Raw genomic sequence first — 19,605 nt, forward strand, 5'->3', positions numbered from 1 at the left:
AGGAGAGATTAAAAGACGAAAGGGTTGGCAGTGCAGGGCCAGGTAGCGTGGTCATCGGACAAGTAAAGAAACAAAAGATGTCTCTGGAGGAGGTGTGAATGATAAACAGTTGTCACCCAAAAGCAAGAAAAACAAAAGTAAAATCAAAATTTGCAAAGAGAAAGGAAACAAGCTGGGGACAAGAGGTTATGGTGTAAGTTTGTTGAACTCAATGTTGAGTCCAGCTGACTGTTAAATGCCTAATTGGAAGATGAGGTGTTCTTCCTCGAGCTTATGTAGAGCTTCAATATAACAATGGAGGTTGACCACAGAGGGATCAGCATGGGAGTAAGGTGGAGAATTAAAAGGACAAGCTTGGGTCCACAGTTGTGGTGATGCTTAGCCATTCAGCCTGTGTCATTTGTGAGGGGCAAAAATAGGCAGCACTTCCAAGCATCAACAGAAGGAGATATTCCTCATTAGGGCTCATGAGAGAATTGGAGGTATGCAATATGATGGCACTTAAACATTCACTTGAAAACCACAATTACTGGTCTCAATATTAATGAGGACAGCAAACAATAGGGGAGGTTTTGCAACTTCTCAGCCCCTAAGAAGAAAAAGTACTCAATGTACTCTTGCAGGAAAACTGAATGACTCTATAATACGAAGCTGACTGGGGAGGGTGGTGGTGGGAGGTCCACTTAGTCACCTTGCCACCATATTCCCTGCCTGGGCTATCTTGTAAGCACCCCTGGCCACCATCCCCCCTCCCCAACCACAGCAACCCTCAACCCCCACCACCATTTTAAACTTGAAGTAATTGCTCCACCTTCCCACTACACTTGTTGAATAGTATGGCATGATAGAGAAAATACTCTCCCTTGACTGAGTGTTTCCCTTCATTAAAGTGGTGCATCATCCTCAGTTAGGACTTCAATCACACCCTTGATGTCAGGACTATACCCATTCAGAGTGTTGGGGAGTCTGGGACTAGAACAAAGTCTCAACATTAAAGGCAGACCATTGAGGAGTGAAATTAGGAAACACTTTTACATGTGGAAATTTTTATCAATATTTTATTTTTATATATTATTTATTTATAAGAATTGTTAATTTTAAAATGGAGATTGGTAGAATTTTGTCAACCAAAGGAATTAAGGGATATAAGGCAATGGTGGGCATATGGAGTTAGGTCAATGAGCAGCCATGATCTCATTGATCAGCCATGATTCCATTGAATGGCAGAACAGGCTCGAGAGGCTTAATGGCCTATTCCTTTTTCTATGTCCATATATTCCAATGAGTGGCAAAGGGTGTCAAGAGAAAAGCTGAAGGATCTACATTTTGCACCTTTGCTGGGGCAGGTCTCAGGGTCAACCAGAAGGCACTGCATTTATACTTCCCAAGCCAAGTGTCTTGTGTCTCTGGACTGTGTTTGGACCACTGATTGGTATGAGTAGGGAAAGCAGAGCTTCTTGTCCAGTTGCTGTATGCGCACTGACATTTTAATAATGCTGAATTGGAGGACAAGTGCTTCCACATAGGAGCATAAAGGCAGGAGTAGCTTGTTCAGTCTCTCAAACCTGCTCTTCCGTTCATTTAGCTCATGCCCAATATATATCTCAACTCTGTTGGTTCCATATTCCTTAACTGTATTCTAATTTAATAATTATTCTTAATTCCAATTCAATTCCATCACTTAATATCCTTAGCTAATAAAAAAAATATCTATCGCAATTTTGACTTTTTCAATTGACTTACTCTTAACAGTTTTATGAGTTAAAGAATTCCAGATTTCCACTAGCTTTTATGTGAACAAGTGTTTCTTGACATCATTCCTGAACAGCCCAGATCTAAATTTAAGGTTATGTCCCTTTGTTCAGGACTCCTCGACCAGAGGAAATGCAATAGATTCTCTCTATTCACCTTTTCAAATTCTTAATCATCAACAACACTTTAATTATATTAAGGCCGATACATCTTTCCTGAGGAGGAGCAGAATGGAAGGGGTTAACATGCCAATTGACTGTTGAGTGTTGCATTGCACCGGTTTATCTCCCGAACATTTGCATGCTTGAAACATTGCAACCTAACATATCACAGAGGGGTAAATCTAGGGGCAATAAATAACTCAGTAAAGTGTGACACAAAGTGAATTATTACTGGTCCAAGAGAGAGTTCAGGACACAGTTGAAGATGAATATGGCCTACCATGAGAGTGGTGTGCCAATATTGAATTGATGGAATATTGTTCAGTAGTGAGAGTCGCACAAGGATGTTGTTTATCAGCAAGCCCTCTTCAATGTCTGTGCAGAAGCAATGATCAAAGAAGCTTTTGAAATCACAGAACCTGGTGTTAATATTGGGCGGGGTGGGGGCAATGATAACATCAGTTAGATCTGCAGATGACAAAGCACTTGTAGCAAGCACAGAGGAAGGATTCCAGGAACAAGCATATCGGCACGAACTTTGGAATGAAAGTGAACATCGGCAAAACCAAAGCGATGCATATCTCAAACTCACTGAGAAATATATACTCATATATTCATAGAAGGGAAAGAACTAGAACAGGTACAAGATTTCAAGTGTTTAGGAAGCATATTATCTGCAGATGGGAGGGGAAACAAAGAAATAATAACACGGATTGCAATGGGAAAGGCTGTATTTAGAAAGAAGAGACTGTTACTAACCAGGAAATTGAATAAGCAACTCAAGAAGTGACTTGTAAGGAGCCTGCGTTGGAATGTTGTTTTGTATGGTTGCAGGACTTGGAACTTATGGAAAGAGGGGACCAACTTGCTAAAGAGCTTTGAAATGTGGGCTTGGAGCAAAATAGTAAGAATTGGCTGGAGAAACAAAGTAACAAATTATGAAATGCTGAGGAGCATGAACAAACATGAACATTTGCTGAACATAATTAGGAACAGACAGCGAAACTGGATAGGGCACAACTTAAGAAGAAATGGACTTGTAAGAGGCGTAACAAAGGGAAGATTTCAAGGAAAAAGGGGAAGGAAAAGAATATAAATGCTAGATGGCTTGAAAATTGAAGAAAGTAATTGGCAAATGAAAAGACTGGCACAGGGAAGAGAGACATGGAAAGACTACTATGAGCCATAGACTTGCCTTCAGGCAAAACACACATGATGATGATGGTGAGAGTTGTGCATCCTGAATGAATGGGGCCAAAGGTAGGATTGCTTTATTCATTCTTGAGATCTGGTCGTCAATGGCGAGGCCTGTATTTATTCCCCATCCCTAGCTGGCCTTGCAGCTTCATCTGGAAGTTTCACCGTCCCCTCTCAGCCACAACCACCTTATGCTTCAAGGGTTTCAAGCACGTATCCATGTATTAAAAGGCTTGAGCTCTCACAGGAGGAAGGGACAAAAATTTAAATAAAGTTATAATGTGCAAGTAAACGATGCCTGAACACCCAGCTGAAAGTGGGGCCAGACAAACAACAGGAAGCAGTACTATAAGGTTGTATTCTAACCTCTGGGGTCTTGCATGACCCGAAACATATCTAAATTACCTTGTGCACATTGATGATAATGACTGCACTTTACTTTGGTTCCATACTACAGCATATCCCATCACAATTTCATAAGCTATAAACAGTTCAATATCCTTCTTCTGGTACTCTAGTTAAAGACCTGGGGCTGAATTTTAACATCCAATGGGTGGGCACGCGTCCAACCCGATTGGGCATAAAATCGCACAAGAGGACATTGGGCGAGCATCCCGATGTCATCGCGCACTTGCGCCATATTTCGCTCGGCGGGCGAGCTTCCGAGGGCAATTAAGCCCATTAACGGCACAATTATCTCCGATTTTCCGTGGCCCGTCCAACCTTACACTTGGCGGACGGGCGAATCAGCCAGGCAGACTTCCCATTTTTCATCAAGCCTCATCCAAGGGTGGGTTGAGATTTCCATTATGAAATAAAATAAAAATAAAAATCTGTGGACAGCATTTTTATCAGCTATATTTCCAAGTGCCTGATTGTGATGTGTGGACATTTTTTTTTGCAGTTTTTAAAAACTTTATTTGATGATTTTCAGGTCTGCAGCTCCCTGAGGCAACTGTCTGCCTTCAAGGAGCTTTCTCTCAGCGCTCACCCACAGGCGCGGTGATATCATCGCCCACCCCCACCCTGGCAGCGTGTGCGCGTTTTATGCTGATTGGCCGTTAATTGGCCAGCCAGCCAGCATGAAATCACGACTGGGGTCTGATTGCAGCCACCGGTCCATTTCCCGACCGCTCCCGGGCCCGCTGATGGCGCTAGCCCACCAAAGGTAAAATTCAGGCCCTGGACTCCGTTTTATTTTTGTACCCAAAGGCCTTCAATGTTCAGATAATTCTTAATGCCCAATGCTGCTGTGACAATTCCAAATGTTGACATACTCTTTTAATTTGGCGAGGCTGTCCAGGATTATCAGCACAACTATCAGGAAGCTTATTTCAGGCATGTTTGGGCCTCCCTCCCAAATTTATCCCATGTCAAACTCTGTATATGTAGGTGTGTCTTTGTCCTCAGTTTCACTGCATCTTTCTATCTTTCTGTCTCTCTTTGTCAATCTCTCTCTCTCTCTCTCTATTTATCTTTCTATCGGTGCTGGCAAACACTGCAGGCTCTGTTAAAGCTACTTTCTTCAGCTGGGCTACTCCTGGTGATTCACTGGACTGCTCTGTGCCTACATCACAGTTAGGGCTGAGGCCCTCTAGCACTTGGGCTCTGCACCTCACTCTCCTCTGTGCATCATCCAAGGCTCCCTTTGCAGGCACAGTAAGACAATTATTGTGGAAAGGAAACTGAGACACTGTCTGGATTAAGGTCCCTGTATAGCTCTGTCTCTCTGTATTAGACTTTCTTATATGCACCCTTCTGTCTCTTTCTCTTTCACGCGCACACACACACACACCCTCTCTGGTTCTCAATCTTCTGCATTCAGTCTGATATATCTGCTTGCGCTCTCTCCTGCACCCTCTTAATTATTACACTTTCCATTTCTCCCTTTAGCCCTTTCTGTTCAGATTTTAAACCTTATTAGAATTTGTTGGACTCCAACATCACTGTGACAAAATAGGAACATTACTACATTTTGAAAGTGTTGGAGTTCAAATGGTTGTTTTTTTTTATTACTAAATATTGGGAGATATGCTCTGTGTAGGACCAGGCCAGACTGATTAATCTGAAACCTTGGATAGATACAGGGTATAAATTGGATGTTGTGACATCCTTTGACCAGGAAGGCATACAGAAAGGAACATTTTTAATGTTTTCAAAATATCTGTGGCATTTGTAATTGGTTTTAAGAATGTTTGAAAAGGACTTTTAAGGGTTTGCATTAATTGAGGGATCAATTGTAATTTTCTTGGATAATAAGCAATACTGGTCCCTGTGACCTGCAATCCTTGATCTGGAAGCAGTACCAACAGAAAGGAAGTTAAAAAAGAAGTTGTGTGACTGGCAGACACAAAGGAGAGCTACAAAGAGAGGAGCTGGAGGGTAAAGGCAATCAACACAAAGATGCAGACACAAAGAGAAAGCAAACAGAGGCAGAAGGAGGAACACAGAGAATTCTTGTGAGGAGAAGAAGCAAATCACTCTCAGGAAGAGGTCAATTTGTCTGTTGGGCAGAAAAGGAGGCAGGAGCTCTTAGAAGTGCAGTGCGAGCTGGCTAAAAAGATTTAAAACCTGGAAAGCTGTGTGAATAGCTTGGAGTTGCTAAAGAACTGGCTGTGTTCCCAGAAGTAGCCAAACTATGAAGCAAGGTGTTATTGGTCTTCGGTTGAAAAGCTAAACTATCAGGGTTGTTGTGGTGCAAGGGAGAGAGGGTTCATAGAGGTGTGGCTGGCTGATGATAATCATACTCGTAAAACTCAAAGATGAAAGCTGTTGTTGAATAGAACCCCTATTCTCCACTGTATGAATAAAGAACAGCATATTGTGGAAAAGTGTAGCTATGTAATACCATACATGCTAAAGGGGAATGCTGGTTAGTTGTGTAAGATGTATCATTGTTGTATCGACAATTTAAAGTGAAATTTACCTTTTTATCTGAGGTATAATTTTCCTGATAATTAATGTTTAATTTGTTTTGGTGCTGATTTGTGTTAAAATAAAAGTTACAAAAAGGGAAATCTTGTTGGTAATTTCTTCATTTGTGGGTCATTTAGTAAATTTGGTTATTTTGCTTTATATTCCCCCCAAGGAGACCATAAAAAACATGTTGGCTGGAATTTTAATGGCTATAGTGAAGTCCCAACATCGTATCATGCAGGCAGACAACAGGACTGTGGAGGCTATTTCACTGATGGTGGCCAATTAAGTGGCCTTTTTCAGGACCACCACCCATTTTCAGGACAGCAACATGCCTCTCTAAGATGCTGGCCCTATCGGAGTGCCAGCAGCCCTGCAGTCTCCACAGTGCTGAAAGGGGTGGTCACTGCTGAGGCTGCAAGGGGTAAGAGACAGCGCCTCAAATTGAGGCGCCCTCACAGGCAAGTGGAAACTGTGATTTCTGTGCTGGGGCCAGCCAGGCAGGCACTGTTGATAGGAAGGGTGCACCCTCCAGCAGCACCATCAAGGCTGCAGGGGCGAGTATTGCCACTAGTGGGACCCTCCATGGGCCTTTGAGCCTCTGGAAAGGCAGCTGCCTTGAAGAAGGTAACTGACTCCTCACCCGGCCAGGGGCTGTGCCTATGCCAATAAAATGCTGGCAGAGACATAAAATGGCCATTAATAGGCCAACTAATTGGCTGTCTGGCCTTGCTCAGTGGGCTGTTGAGCTGCTGCCATTCTCACTTCTGGGTATATCCCCTAGCAGCAGGAACAAATTGGGCTTCCTTCCTGTCGCTTTCCACTGCCATTTTACCACACCTCCCGCCTCCCAACCCGTCTGCATAGGGCTGGTACAATCCTGGCCAGCGAATGCATTAACAGGTAATCAGAATCCAGATGACAAATGAACACCTGCTCAATAGCATTCGATACGACAAATCTGATGATGTTGTCATTAATGATTGAGTCACAGCTCTGACACCAGTGGTCCAGGTAGTAATGATGTTCAAATACTATTTTCCATAGAACTGTAGAAAATCTTAAAGAGCATATAGCAGTTATTACCAATAATGCCTTTCTCTTTGAGATGTTTGTCCAAATTTGGCCTTGAAGAATTAATTGTTTTGCCCCTATAATCCCCCATGTTCAGCTATTCCAAAAGCCATCCTTTCAATGAAGTAATTGTTTTATATAACCCACTTGAATCCTTCCCTTTTCAGTTTACACTCGTTCTCTTGCTTCGCCATCTTATACTAAATCAAATAGCCCTGAATGAACATGTACATTTGTCAACCTCACTCATATCCACTCCTCCTCCCCCCCACCCTAGTCTTCCTAATAATGCAAAGGATCTCAATTCTATTTTATGTTATATACTTTAGATTCCTAATCAGTCCAATAGCTCTTCTCTGCAAATGTGGCAATTCAGGGGTATTTTTCCAGTCGTGATGTTAGCAGGCAGAAGTGCAGCTGCTCATTATCTATAGAGAGCTAGAATAACCTCCTGGAACCAACGCACCATTCCTCTTTTTATACTGCCCAAACATTCCAATTTGTCTTGGCCATTCATTCATTCATTTATTTGGTGCTTGTGAGGTCTCAGTATGCACTGATTGGCTACCATGTTTATCTATATAATGGAAATAACCATGCTCCAAAACATAACTCCGTGATTATGAAGCATTTTGGAATGCCTTGAGAATGAATAAAAAGGACACAGGTTGTTTTTTTAATGCGAAATTCAAGCATTGGTCCTGACATTCCTGCTTTAGTGTAAATCTCACTTCCACCAGGGGAAAGCCAGAATACAGTCTGGAATTTTGCTTTCATGTTCGTGCCATATCCAAGACCCTCTATTTCCACTTCCTGAACATAGTTCAAATTCGCTCCTGTTTCAGCTCATCTGTTGCTGAAGCCCTAATGCATGCTTTTGTTACACCGAGGCTTGATTATACCAATGCATTCCTAGCTGGTCTCCCACATTCTACCTTCCATAAACTTGAAGTCATGCAAAACTCTGCTGCCCATGTCTTAACTCGCAGTAAGCCCCATTCCCCTAACACTCCTGTGCTCACTGACTTACATTGGTTCCCAGTCAAGCAACATCTTGATTTTAAAATTCTCATCCTTGTTTTCAAATCCTTCCATGGACTCATCCTTCCCTAACGCTGAAATCTCCTCCAACTGTGAGATAACTGCGTTCATCTAATTCTGGCCTCTTGACTAACCCTGGTTTTACTCACTCCACCACTGGTGGTCATGCCTTCAGCTGCCTAGGCCCCAAATTCTGGAATTTCATCCCTGCACCCCTCTGCCTCTCTACCTTGTTTTCCTCTTTTAAGACACTTCTTAAAACCTCTTTGACCAAGCTTTTGGTCATCTGTCCTAATATCTCCTTATTGGTTCAGTATCATGTTTTATAATGCTCCTGTGATGAGCCTTGGGATGTTTTGTCACGTTAAAGGTGCTATATAAATACACGTTGTTGTTGTTTTTAATAGGCATTCTCCCACATTTGGGCCAGCCCTCTAAATTCCAGGTGGGGGTAGCAGTAGGTAGATATTCTGACTGATCCCTCCCCATGTCAAGATGCATGATGGGGGCGTTCCCAGGCTTCTGTGGGAAAATTCTCCCTTTATGCCCAAGAAAAGTCTCAATGGGATTAAAAAACACCATTTGTGGGATCAGCGTGAGGTCTTTTTTGGCTTTCTGGAGACCCTGAACATTTGCAGAATGGTTCTCAATAGAACTGAGGACATGGGGAATTCAAACAGAAGAGCGAGGATCACTACACCTTCAAAGGCTGGTTTGGGTCAGACCAGCATGTACACTGGTGCAGGTGCCAGTGGCCCACTCTGGATGTGTGAATAGTTCCATTGCAAGGATTTGGATTTGGGGCAGGGTCTCCGGCCTGATTGGCTGGTGGGATTCCACTTTGCCGCACTTATACAGGTGGAGTAGGCCCTAGGGATTTCTATTTAATGATCTTTAGCCTTGGAGGCAATATGTACCCCAGGATGAAATGAGATTACAGCTTGCAGTCCATGTGACTGGTCGCGGTGTGCAATCATCGACTGCCCCTCAATTCAAGGATGACCGTCTATCATGGGTCTTCATGTGACTGCACAGGTTGATTCTTTACCCACAGATCTTTGGGCGTGTGGGACAGGACATCCCATGAGGTAGTAGGATCCGGAGTGCAGGGTTTGCTCCCTTCCCTGTCACCGCTCTTCCTCGTCCTTCAGTTGTTTGGACTCAAAGCATGATGCAGCTTGATGGACAAGTTGTCACCATTCTGAACGATTTGGTAGCAAGCTCCTCCCAATCATTAATGCCAATGGTGCCGAGTTTCAAGGAGAGTTTCAGAGTGTCGTTGATGCAGTTTCTTCTTCCTCCTCTGGAATGCTGGCCATGTGAGAGCTGAGAGAAGAGAAAACAGGGCCTGATGGGGGAGATGCCACCTCCGCAAGTCAACAAAAGTCCTGGTGGAGAGAGCAGCTGTTATCACCACACTCCTGTGCTGCAGGGAGACCTGGACCATGTCCTTTCACAATAAAGAAATAACCTGTATCTCATCACATCCTCAAGACATTCCAAAGTGCTTCACAATCAAGGAATTATGTTTTGAAACATGGTTATTTCCATTATATAGGCAAACGTGGCAGCCAATTAGTGCAAACCAAGAACTCACAAAACACCAAATAAATGAATGAATGGCCAAGGGAAATTGGAATGTTGGGTAGTATAAAAAGAGGAATGGTGTGTTGGTTCAAGGAGGTTATTCTAGCTCTCTATAGAACAATGGGCAGCTGCACTTCTGCCTGCTAACATCACGACTGGAAAAATACCCCTGAGTTGGCACAGTTGCAGAGAAGAGCTGTTGGACTGATTAGGAATCTAAAGTATAAAACATAAAATAGAATTGGGATCCTTCCCATTATTGAGAAGACCGAGGGGGATATGAGTGAGGTTGACCAATGTACATGTTCAATCAGGGCTATTTGAGTTAGTATAAGATGGCAAAGCAATAGAAAGAGTGTAAACTGAAAAGGGAAGGATTCAGGTGGGTTATAAGAAACCATTATTTACTTCACATAAAAGCGCTAGAGAAATTCCATTAGCAATGTCTCCGCCACATCTTCCGGGTTCAGTGGGATAACTCAGGTAAACGCTAGCCTCCTTCTTGAAGCCAGCTCCACAAGGATTCAGGCAAAATTCCTGCAAAATCAATTTTGATGGACTGGACAAAAAACAGAAAACACTGGAAAAGCTCAGCAGGTCTTGATGGACTGGCCAGTGTGTCCCTATGGCCGAAAAAGTTAAATAATGATCATATCTCACCATCAACTCAACCTGAGGTCACATCTGGGAGCGCGACCAAGAAACAAACCTTCTCCATTCAAAAACCAAACTTTTGTATTTTTTGTCCATTGATTTCCTCCCCGCGTCCAACCCCTCACACCCCCACCACCACCCACCTCTCCTCCCATGTTAACATACCCCACTCTCTGAGAGCTGGGTGTTTAAATGGTGCTCACCCTGGTGTTAGGGGGTGCTGCACTATTCCCCAAGAAACTGACAACTGAGACAGGCGGCATTGAAATGCTCCTGTACCAGAGCAAAGCTGTGCACAAGAGCAGGTGCAGCACACAATGTGAGTGAGTGAGTGCCTTGCACAGGGCGAGGGGGTGGAGAAGGAAGCAAGAGACGGCTCCCTCTCTCCCTCACACACACACCAAGTCCTCTTCTGCCCCCCTCCAACAAGTGACCAGCGCCCGGAGAGTTTGGTGAATCCTTCGCTCCTGGGTCAAGGATGAACAGGAGCTGCTCGTCCCGGTCCCTGTGCGCTGAGCCTGGCCAGGGGGCACCCTGCAGAGTGGGGGCTGTGCCCAGCCCGCGGCAGGAGGAGGCGGCGGGCGGCAGCGGCTGGGAGGAGTGCTCGGTGACCTCGGCAGCTCCCCGGTGCCGGTCCCTGCGGGCTGTCTCGGTGCTCAGTGAGACGGCCGAGCCGCACAGCCCCGAGTGGGGAGCGCTGCAGTGCCTGGTCCGAGCCTGCCGGAGTCAGGAGGCCGACCTCCTCACCCTCCCCTTCGGCAAGCTGGACTTCGGGGTCCCAGTCCTCGACTTCTTTTACAATGCAGGTTAGTGGGAAAGAACAAAAAGTGCATTCCTTTGAAAATAAAAGCATTTGATATTAATCCTTTCACTGAACACCCACTGGAGCTGGTGCATAAACTTATTTTCAAGTACTTGCTATTAACCTTTTCACTGAAAAATAATCAGCCAATGATTTTTTTAAAAAGTAATTTATTTATTATTAACCCTTCTCAATGAAAACGCCTGAGTCAGGAGGTTGTGGCTTCAAGTCCCGCTCAAGAGACTTGAACTCAAAAATCTAAACTGACACTCCAGTGAAGGAGCACTGAGGACTTTGTTAGAAGTCTTATGTCTTTACTTTATTGTTCCAACTTTAATGCTATTCCATCATTATTGTTATTACAGTATTAGCATTAACAATGTTCTCACTACCCCATTTCGCCCTTTCAAGCCCTTGGAGTTAGAGGTTCAGGTGGTCCGGAGGCCTTATAACCCTTCCACATCTGGACCACCGATCTGTCAGAGAGCGTCAGGCTCTGTTGGTTCAGGTTCTTGTTGGCTTGGAGGTTGGACTAGCAATTGGGTATGCTTTCATTCTTTTCTTCCATTGCTTAATGTTGAACCACGCCTGGTCAGTTTGGCAGTTGTGTTGATTCGTGGTTGCATTTACTCTCGATTATTTCTTCCGAGGTGGACGAAGATGGTATTCAACTCCTTGGCGCTGCTTTTTCTTCTTTTTCCATGTGGGCCATCTGGAAGTCCTCTGAGGCTGAGGAAGAACGTTCCTGTGGTGAGAAGAAGGTTGAGTGATACGCTCACCTCTGCTTTTTTTTGGTGATAGACCGTCGAACGGATGCAGCATCCCTTGTAGTTGTGGCATGCTGGCTGGAAGTTGCAGTGTGTACACAGTGGGTGCTGTGTCAATACTGTAGCCGGAGGTAGAGTCTTCTCAGACTGCCGGTCATTCTCTAGCACCGCTTCCAGTGGAAGTGCCATGGTAATCTTGTGGGTGGTAGGTTGGTCTGACCATTGAGGACTTTCCGGGATCTGGAATGATAATGGAGAAACCTGCTCCACAAAGTGAGATGAGAGTTGGAAGGTGAAATCCAAGTCTGAATACTCTTTAGTGTTCGAGTACTCAGGAATGTGCCGTCCTGGTTGGCTAACAACAATGATAGTCTTTACAACCTCTGCCGTCTGGAGGAGATCCAGGGTGAAGCAGCCATCCCTGCTCAGGAGAGGGAAAAGCTGGTTACGAATAACATACATGAGCTCAAGGATCTGTTTGCTGCCCCATGCTCTATTTTCCCCACTGATTGGCTTTTCCTTGGCAAAGTATGCCAAGTGCTACCTTTCAGGGTCACATTCTGTAACTGTGCTTCTGCCAATTGTTTTTGAAATTCCTCATGCTCTTTAGTGAGAACTTCCACCTTCGCTTGCCATTCCACGTTCTTGATTTTCATCTCTTTGTGTGCCTCTTTGGGAATGTAATGTTTTTCCAGGGTTCCTTCTGAATGTGCATCTGTTTCCTTTAGCACTGCAGTCTCTTTCTCATACCTCTCAGTGTCCCCCCAAAATAGTAAACTTTCCTGCATCTTCTCTGGGAACTGAGTCGTCAGTTCATTCAGAGTGGGATTAAATTCATTTTGTCTCACTTTGTAATTTTCCTGAGGGATGAACTCGGACCTGAGGGACTTGTGAAGATCCTTCAACAGGTTTTCCTTTTCATTGCAAAGCTCAAGTACTTTGTCTCGAGTTTTCTTGTAATTTACCAGAGTCTCGTTGAGTTTGTTCTGCAGCTCTGCCACTCTGCTGCTCAAGGTATTCTTTATTCCATCATAAAAACAGAAAATGCTGGAAAAACTGGCAGCATCTGTGGAGAGAGAAACCGAGTTAATGTTTCAAGCCCGTATGACTCTTCTTCAGAGTTCTGTATCTCTCTGGTGCCCTCATGTTTTTTGTTTTGGTGTTGTCTTTTGCCTTTTTGTAGTTTTGTTGGGGTTTTTTAATGCCTCTTATTAAACTCTGAACTTTCCTCAGCCTGAAGATTAAAATATTCATCAAAGGCTGTTAACAGCTCCCTGAGGCTGATTTCAGATTCATCAATGCCTTGCACCAGGACAATCAGATTCGCAAGATCACCAAGCCAGTAAAAAAAGCATTAACCTTGCTTTCCTCTGATTTTTTTTACTGATGCCTGATGTACTCAAGTAATGTGAAAACTATTCCTCAAGGATGCCAAATGTCCTGTTTGATTTGGCCCTGGGATTGGTGCAAACTGATCCGGCGAGTTGAATTTTAAAAGTGTGGGTACAGCTTTAAGAGTTTACAGACTTCCAAGATGGCGTCACCATTCGCTGCAGAACAATGGATATCCAGCACTTGCTGTTTTTGGCGGGCTTCGCAAAATGGTGGCGATGCCCTTCAGGAAGAGGAATTTTCCACAATGGCTGCATGGGACGGCGGTCTGCCAACTCGATTTAATCAGCGCATTAGCGTTGCGATTAGTGAGACTTTCGAATAAATTTCAGGCTTGCTGATAAAGGATTTGGATGGTTGCAAGATTCCCGAGAGTTGAGTAGGTTAATTATGAATTTGTTTTTTTCGGAGGTTGCTTGTTGAGGCTCAGAGTCAGGGGATCGGGATTAGCGATGGGTTTCATTCAAACGACACTTCTGACTGAATTAGCAAAGGGTTTCTCAGGACTGGCTGCAGCCTGGAAGTGAAGAGGATTTAGCTCAGCCTTACAGGCTATGAACTCTGCATGCTGAAGTTGGGTTTCTGAGGGAAATTGTGTGGAGTCTTCTGCTGCAGTAAAACTCCTGCCCTTGGCTTCTAGGCTCTTTTCTCTGGAGCTTTTTCTGGTGACTTTTCTCAGAGCCTTTAGCTTCATTTGGGAGATTCTTTCAGCTCGGAATCTGTTGAAGATGCTCTTTTTCTTAGACTTCTAGCATTTCTGTAAGGCTGAGGGTTTTTGATCTGGAGCTGGCACCATGTTGGGATAGTGTTGGTTATGGAATATGTCTGTTAAAGAAGCCTTTGTATCCTTCTGTATGTTAACAGCAAGTCTTTATTAACCACGTGTAACTATATACAAATATACAGTAAAGGGTACAGGCATGGAGCTATCTTCATCTTCGGTATAACAGGTCTCTGGCCAACACCACGCTGACCCTAGGTCTAAATCATGTGCCTTCTTACATCACGGTGTGGGTGGTACTGTACTCAGTCCCACATTAACCCTGTATGTACCGGACCCTTCTACCACAGTTATGGGGTGAGGGGGAAGTGAGATGTTAGAAGAAGGATTCGGTATAATCAAACCAGCATCTTTAATGCTGTTTGTCCTGCCACTGACCACAGCCTCGGTCATGGCTGCGTCAGTGGTGGTGAGCACCATCATCCGCAATGGCACGAGGACATGCAGCCGTGCCTATCCCCACACTCCCACCACTCTCCCCATGCTCCCCCTCCCCCCATTGCTGAGGTGACGCAGCCTTGGGTTATGTGCCCCCTTGTCCTGCAAGACAGAGTGACGTATATCAGTAAATGTAGTGCAGACTGTGTTGGTGAGGTGCTGGCATGGTTTATTAGCTGCTAGTGTAGCAAGCTGTGATGTGTTAGCGTGAGGTTTGCAGCATGGGCATGCTTGGGAGGATGAGGTGAAGCTGTGAATGTGTGATATGAGTTGTGATTGATCGCGATGCTTGGTGGACGAGTGATGGCAGTATGGTGCATTGAGCAGTGTGTGAGGCTAGTGGTACACTTGGTGGAATGTGCTATTGGAGACACATTCACTTACCATCACCACTCGTGTGACGTCATTAAACTTCTTGCAGCACTGCATCCAGACCGTCAAGGCTACTCTCCTGGGATTGACCTATACAGCTCTCTGCTCCCATCGCCCTTTCAGAGTTTGTCTGGAGGGCCTCCTGCTTCCCTATGGTTAGACCTTTCCTGTTCATCACGTGCAGCACAGCCTGCAGTGCTGTGTCAGAGAATCTTGGAATCCGCTCCCTGCCAAGTTGCGCCTGCCCCAGGTCTCCTGCAGTGAATCCCAGCAGTTGCTGCAGCCCCCTCTTTAAGAGGTGCATACTTACTTTAAGTAGCATAGACTAGCTTGAACTCCTGCTAGCCTCTTAGGATTTTGTGCCGCCTACTCATGTTATTTTGGACATATGATGTGAACAGGAGGGGAGAGTTTGGAAAAAGAGATAATGCAAGGAAAAATACCTGGGGGAAAATTTTCCCCCCAAAGGCCGGGGGGGGGAAGTGCAAGAGTGGGCACGGGCAGGCACGCCTCTGATCCATGCCCCCAATAGGGGGCGCACCTCCATTTTACATGGGCGGGCCAATTAAGGCCCACCCAGCGTGACGTCCGCCAGGAAGCGCTGTGCGCTCCCTGTGTGGGGCGGGGGGTTCCCTCAGCCGAGAGTGCGCACTCATCTCCCTGAGGCTAAGTGCTGCCTCAGGGAGATCGGCTCCAAATTTAAAAATGGTAAGCAAATGATAGCAACATTTCCCTGACATGTCCCCTCATGTGACACTGTCACATGAGTTGGGACATGTCCATCACTTTTACTGAAACCTTTATTAAATATTTAAGAAGCCTCATGAAATCTCATCCCGCCCGTGGATGAGGTTTTGTGCTTTTTCTTAAGCCTGCTAGGGCTCCCGGCCTGCCTGCCAACCCTAAGGTTGGACGGGCAGGTCCAGTAATGAGCTTAATTGATTTTTAAATGGCCTCAATAGGCCATTGACAGGTCGGCGGGCACACAGCTGACTCAGCTGCGCCCCCACCGACCTGAAAATGGAAATGATGCGGGGGTGATGTCGGGAGTTCCACCCGACATCATCCCACGTCATTTTACGCGTTGGCGAGCAGACCCTGCCCCCGCTCACCGACCGGAAGATCCTCCCCCTGGATAATGTGCACAAGGAAGTCCCAGGATGGTATAGATGGATAATATCAGAACATGGACTGGCCTCTCTATGGGACAGGTAGCGAGGGCAGGGGAAAATAGAAATCAATGGAGAAAGATTGTTCATAGTGCAGCCAACCCTTGGAATGAAGATCGATACAAGACAGATAGAAAGACTCATCTGTGCAGCCACCCAACTGCCTGATCAGTGCTGGCTGCACACGCAATCATGTAAATACGTAGTTAGCACAGTTCTAATGAAAGGCCACAGACCTGTAAAATTAACTCCGATTTTCTCTCCACAGATGCTGTCATAATTTACTGAGTATTTCCAGCATTTTCTTTATTTCAGATTTCCAGTACCCGCAGTATTCTGCTTTTTGATTTGTGTTTAGTTAATGATGAAAGCAAAATACTGTGGCTGCTGGAAACCTGAAATAAAAACAGAAAATTCTGCTAAAACCCAGCAGGTCTGGCAGCATCTACGGAGAGAGAAACAGAGTTAACATTTTGAGTCTGTATGACTGCTCATCAGAGCTGAAAAAGAGTTATTCAGACTTGAAAGATTAACTCTGTTGCTGTCTCCACCGGCACTGCCAGACCTGCTGAGTTTTTCCAGAATTTTCTGTTTTTATTTCAATATTTAGTTAGATGTTGCTTTCAGTTTGCGTGTTACAGTAAAAGTCTAAAAACTTGAAATCTTGCTGTACAACTCCTTTAAGTTGGCCATTGGGAATTCAAATTTCTCTTTAGAAGTTATCTGTCTCTACGGGGATCATAACACTTTACTTCTGTTTATTTGGCATCCATCCATTTTGCAATTGCTTTGAGTTTCAAATGCAACTTATGCACTCTTGGTCCTCCTTTGCACCATGTTTTAAGATATCAATAATATTCATATTCCCACTGGTTGCATATGCCTCTAAATCCACTAATTTGAAATTTCCTTGACTTGTCTGAAGACATGTTCCCTTATCCCTCAAAATATTCCTTATTGTATTTGATCTTCCTACATTGCATGTAATTAATTTTGTTTATTTATGGTTTGTTTACTTGCTGCTCCTGCCTTACTTAATATAAATACTTTTTTTGTTAATAATTTATGTAACATACGTTTTGCATACAAATAAGTTTATGCAGAACACCAAATATCCTGCTCAGTCCACTGAAAACACTAAGCTCAGGGTATAGCTGAAGTGTGATGTGCACAGTGGGAAGTTGAATTCTGCGCACTTGCTGTTCAAATGTAGATCCGAAAAACATATGGCAACATGTATATGTTAGCTTCCAAAAATACCTTCCATTCAGCAGGAACTGAGTAAGTTGGGTCTCCTTTCTTTGAAAGTCACTCCAGTAACATCATTTATGTAAAGAGACGCCTGTAATTCAACCTTAGCTCCATTTGTTTCAGTGGGGACTAGCACTTGGGCCTGGGCTGTGAACTGATCTGTAGGAGCTTCATAACTCACCCGGTACATTATACTAGATCAGTATAAGAACCTGTCTGCAGTGGCATTGGAGCTGATGGAAAGAAAATTGGGAGAGATGGGTGCAGAGGTTCCAAATAGACACTTCCATTGGTAGAAGCTCTGCACAGAGGCTGATGGTGAGAACCTAGGCTAATGTTTTGTCTTATTTACATTATTTCTGCATAAAGTTAAGCCTTCCCATAAGTTTGACAAATGTTCAATGCCTGAACTATATCTGTCAGCATATGGAACGTTCAAAAATATATTGAGGACAAACTGTACTATTTTCAGTGACCATCTCAGCAGTGCAGGGGTGCATTGTTAACCAATAGAGACGCCAATCCATGTGTTTTACAAGGAGCACAAATAAAGATGTGTCAATGGCGCTGGAAGGAAGAAAATGATCTGTTGGCATAAGGTGCCAGGAATTACAATATGCATTTACCAGTCACAAGCAGTTAAATAGGATGGTGTTAATATCCAGGTTTCTGACAAAACACTTGCTCACTTTCACCCCCTCTCCCCCATGTATCATTTCTCTAATATCCCGACCCACTCAACTTGAATCAGAAATACTACTTTTTTTCTTCATTCTTTCCTGGGTTGTGGGCATCTCTGGTAAAGCCAGTATTTGTTGCCCATTCCTAATTGCCCTTGAACTGAGCAGCTTATGTAGAATAATGGGCCAGTAGTTATGGGAATGAGATGGTGATGTGTATCATGGCTTAACACTGACACCAGCAGTGATATGTAAGAGACTAAGAGAAGATGGAATAGTCTGTACAAGAACGAGATGTACTTAGCTGGAAGCCAGTGTAAATAGCTAGTGTACCATACTGTAAATAAAGGAGTTTTTGAAAAAACATACCAGAGTCACCATAAGTGGTCCTAATTCAGAACAGGCCACAAGTTACCTGAAAAGAGGTCCAAATAGTTTCAAAGTGGAAACCAAACCACAAACCTGCTTGCAAGGCCACTTCAGAGAGCAGTGAAGATTGCCTGGAGTCACATGTAGGCCCTATCAGGTAAAGACAAGAGATTTCCTTTTCTGAAGGACATAAGTGAGCCAGATGGGTTTTTATAACAATCAATGATAGTTTCATGGGCACCATTACTACAATTAGTTTTCAATTCCAGATTTTATTAATTGAATTTAAATTCCACCAGCTGCAGCAAGATTTGAACCCATGCTCCTACAGCATTGTGCCTGGGCCTCACAATTACTAGTCCAGTGATGACACCACTATTCCACCATCAGCCCTGGAGTTGAAACAGAACAGGGCAAAGCTGTGGTCCAAGTATCAGTAGCTTTTCTCCTTGATTTGCATTGATGCTTCATAGGTGAAAATATTTCAGTTGTGAAATTGGCCAGAACCTGAAAGTCGGTGCAGGTATTGCAATGCATAAGTAACCCCTGCCTATTGCTTCCGATACAGGCAGCATGCAAACTTTGTGCTTCCTTCTGGTTTGCATGATAGCTACTTGAAACCAGCGCTAAACACTCTGCTGAGTGATTGTAAGCACGGGCTGAATTGAATGTATGCATGTGTCCATCATTTTGATCCAAAAATGGCACTTGTACCATTGAAAATACAGGGCTACGGAGCCAAATTCTGTAGCCTTTAACTTTGTAGGATCTTGGATGGAGAGATTTAATAACATCTGCTTGATGGAGTTTGAAGTGATTGATATAGAGCAAGAGACTGAAACGGCTGCAGTTAACCTTTGCATTGCTCCCTATCCTAAATCTGTTTAGATGGTTCAGTATGACTTTTGGTGCTTTATGCATTAGTAAAAGTGAGCTATGAAGGCTGCCTGCTAGCTCCTCTAGCACAGCATCATCGAAGAGTTTTTATCAAAATTTCTGTCGGTAAAAATGCATTGAAAGCTATGTTGTTCTATTTCGTTTTTGAAATGCTTTTTGGAGCGCTGCCTCTATCCTTTCGCACGTCATAACATTCACGGCTATGGGCCAAGTGCTGGTAAATGGGATTAGGTAGGTAGGTCAGGTGTTTCTCACATGTCAGTGCAGACACGATGGGCCGAAGGGCCTCTTCTGCATTGTGATCC

The 19,605-nt window shown here is 44.2% G+C and overlaps 1 protein-coding gene across 1 annotated transcript in view; it reads left to right on the plus strand.

The window, feature by feature from the left end:
- The first annotated feature begins 10,860 nt into the window (after window positions 1-10,860).
- Window positions 10,861-19,605, plus strand: part of map3k15 (mitogen-activated protein kinase kinase kinase 15) — a 176,062-nt gene continuing 167,317 nt past the window's right edge. The window contains exon 1 of the mRNA XM_078559367.1: window positions 10,861-11,188. Coding sequence (XP_078415493.1) covers window positions 10,861-11,188 — 328 coding nt within the window. The remainder of the gene's footprint in view (window positions 11,189-19,605) is intronic.

The sequence above is a fragment of the Cetorhinus maximus genome, chromosome 16 (genome assembly GCF_964194155.1).
Source record: "Cetorhinus maximus chromosome 16, sCetMax3.hap1.1, whole genome shotgun sequence".
Classification (NCBI taxonomy): Eukaryota; Metazoa; Chordata; class Chondrichthyes; order Lamniformes; family Cetorhinidae; genus Cetorhinus; species Cetorhinus maximus.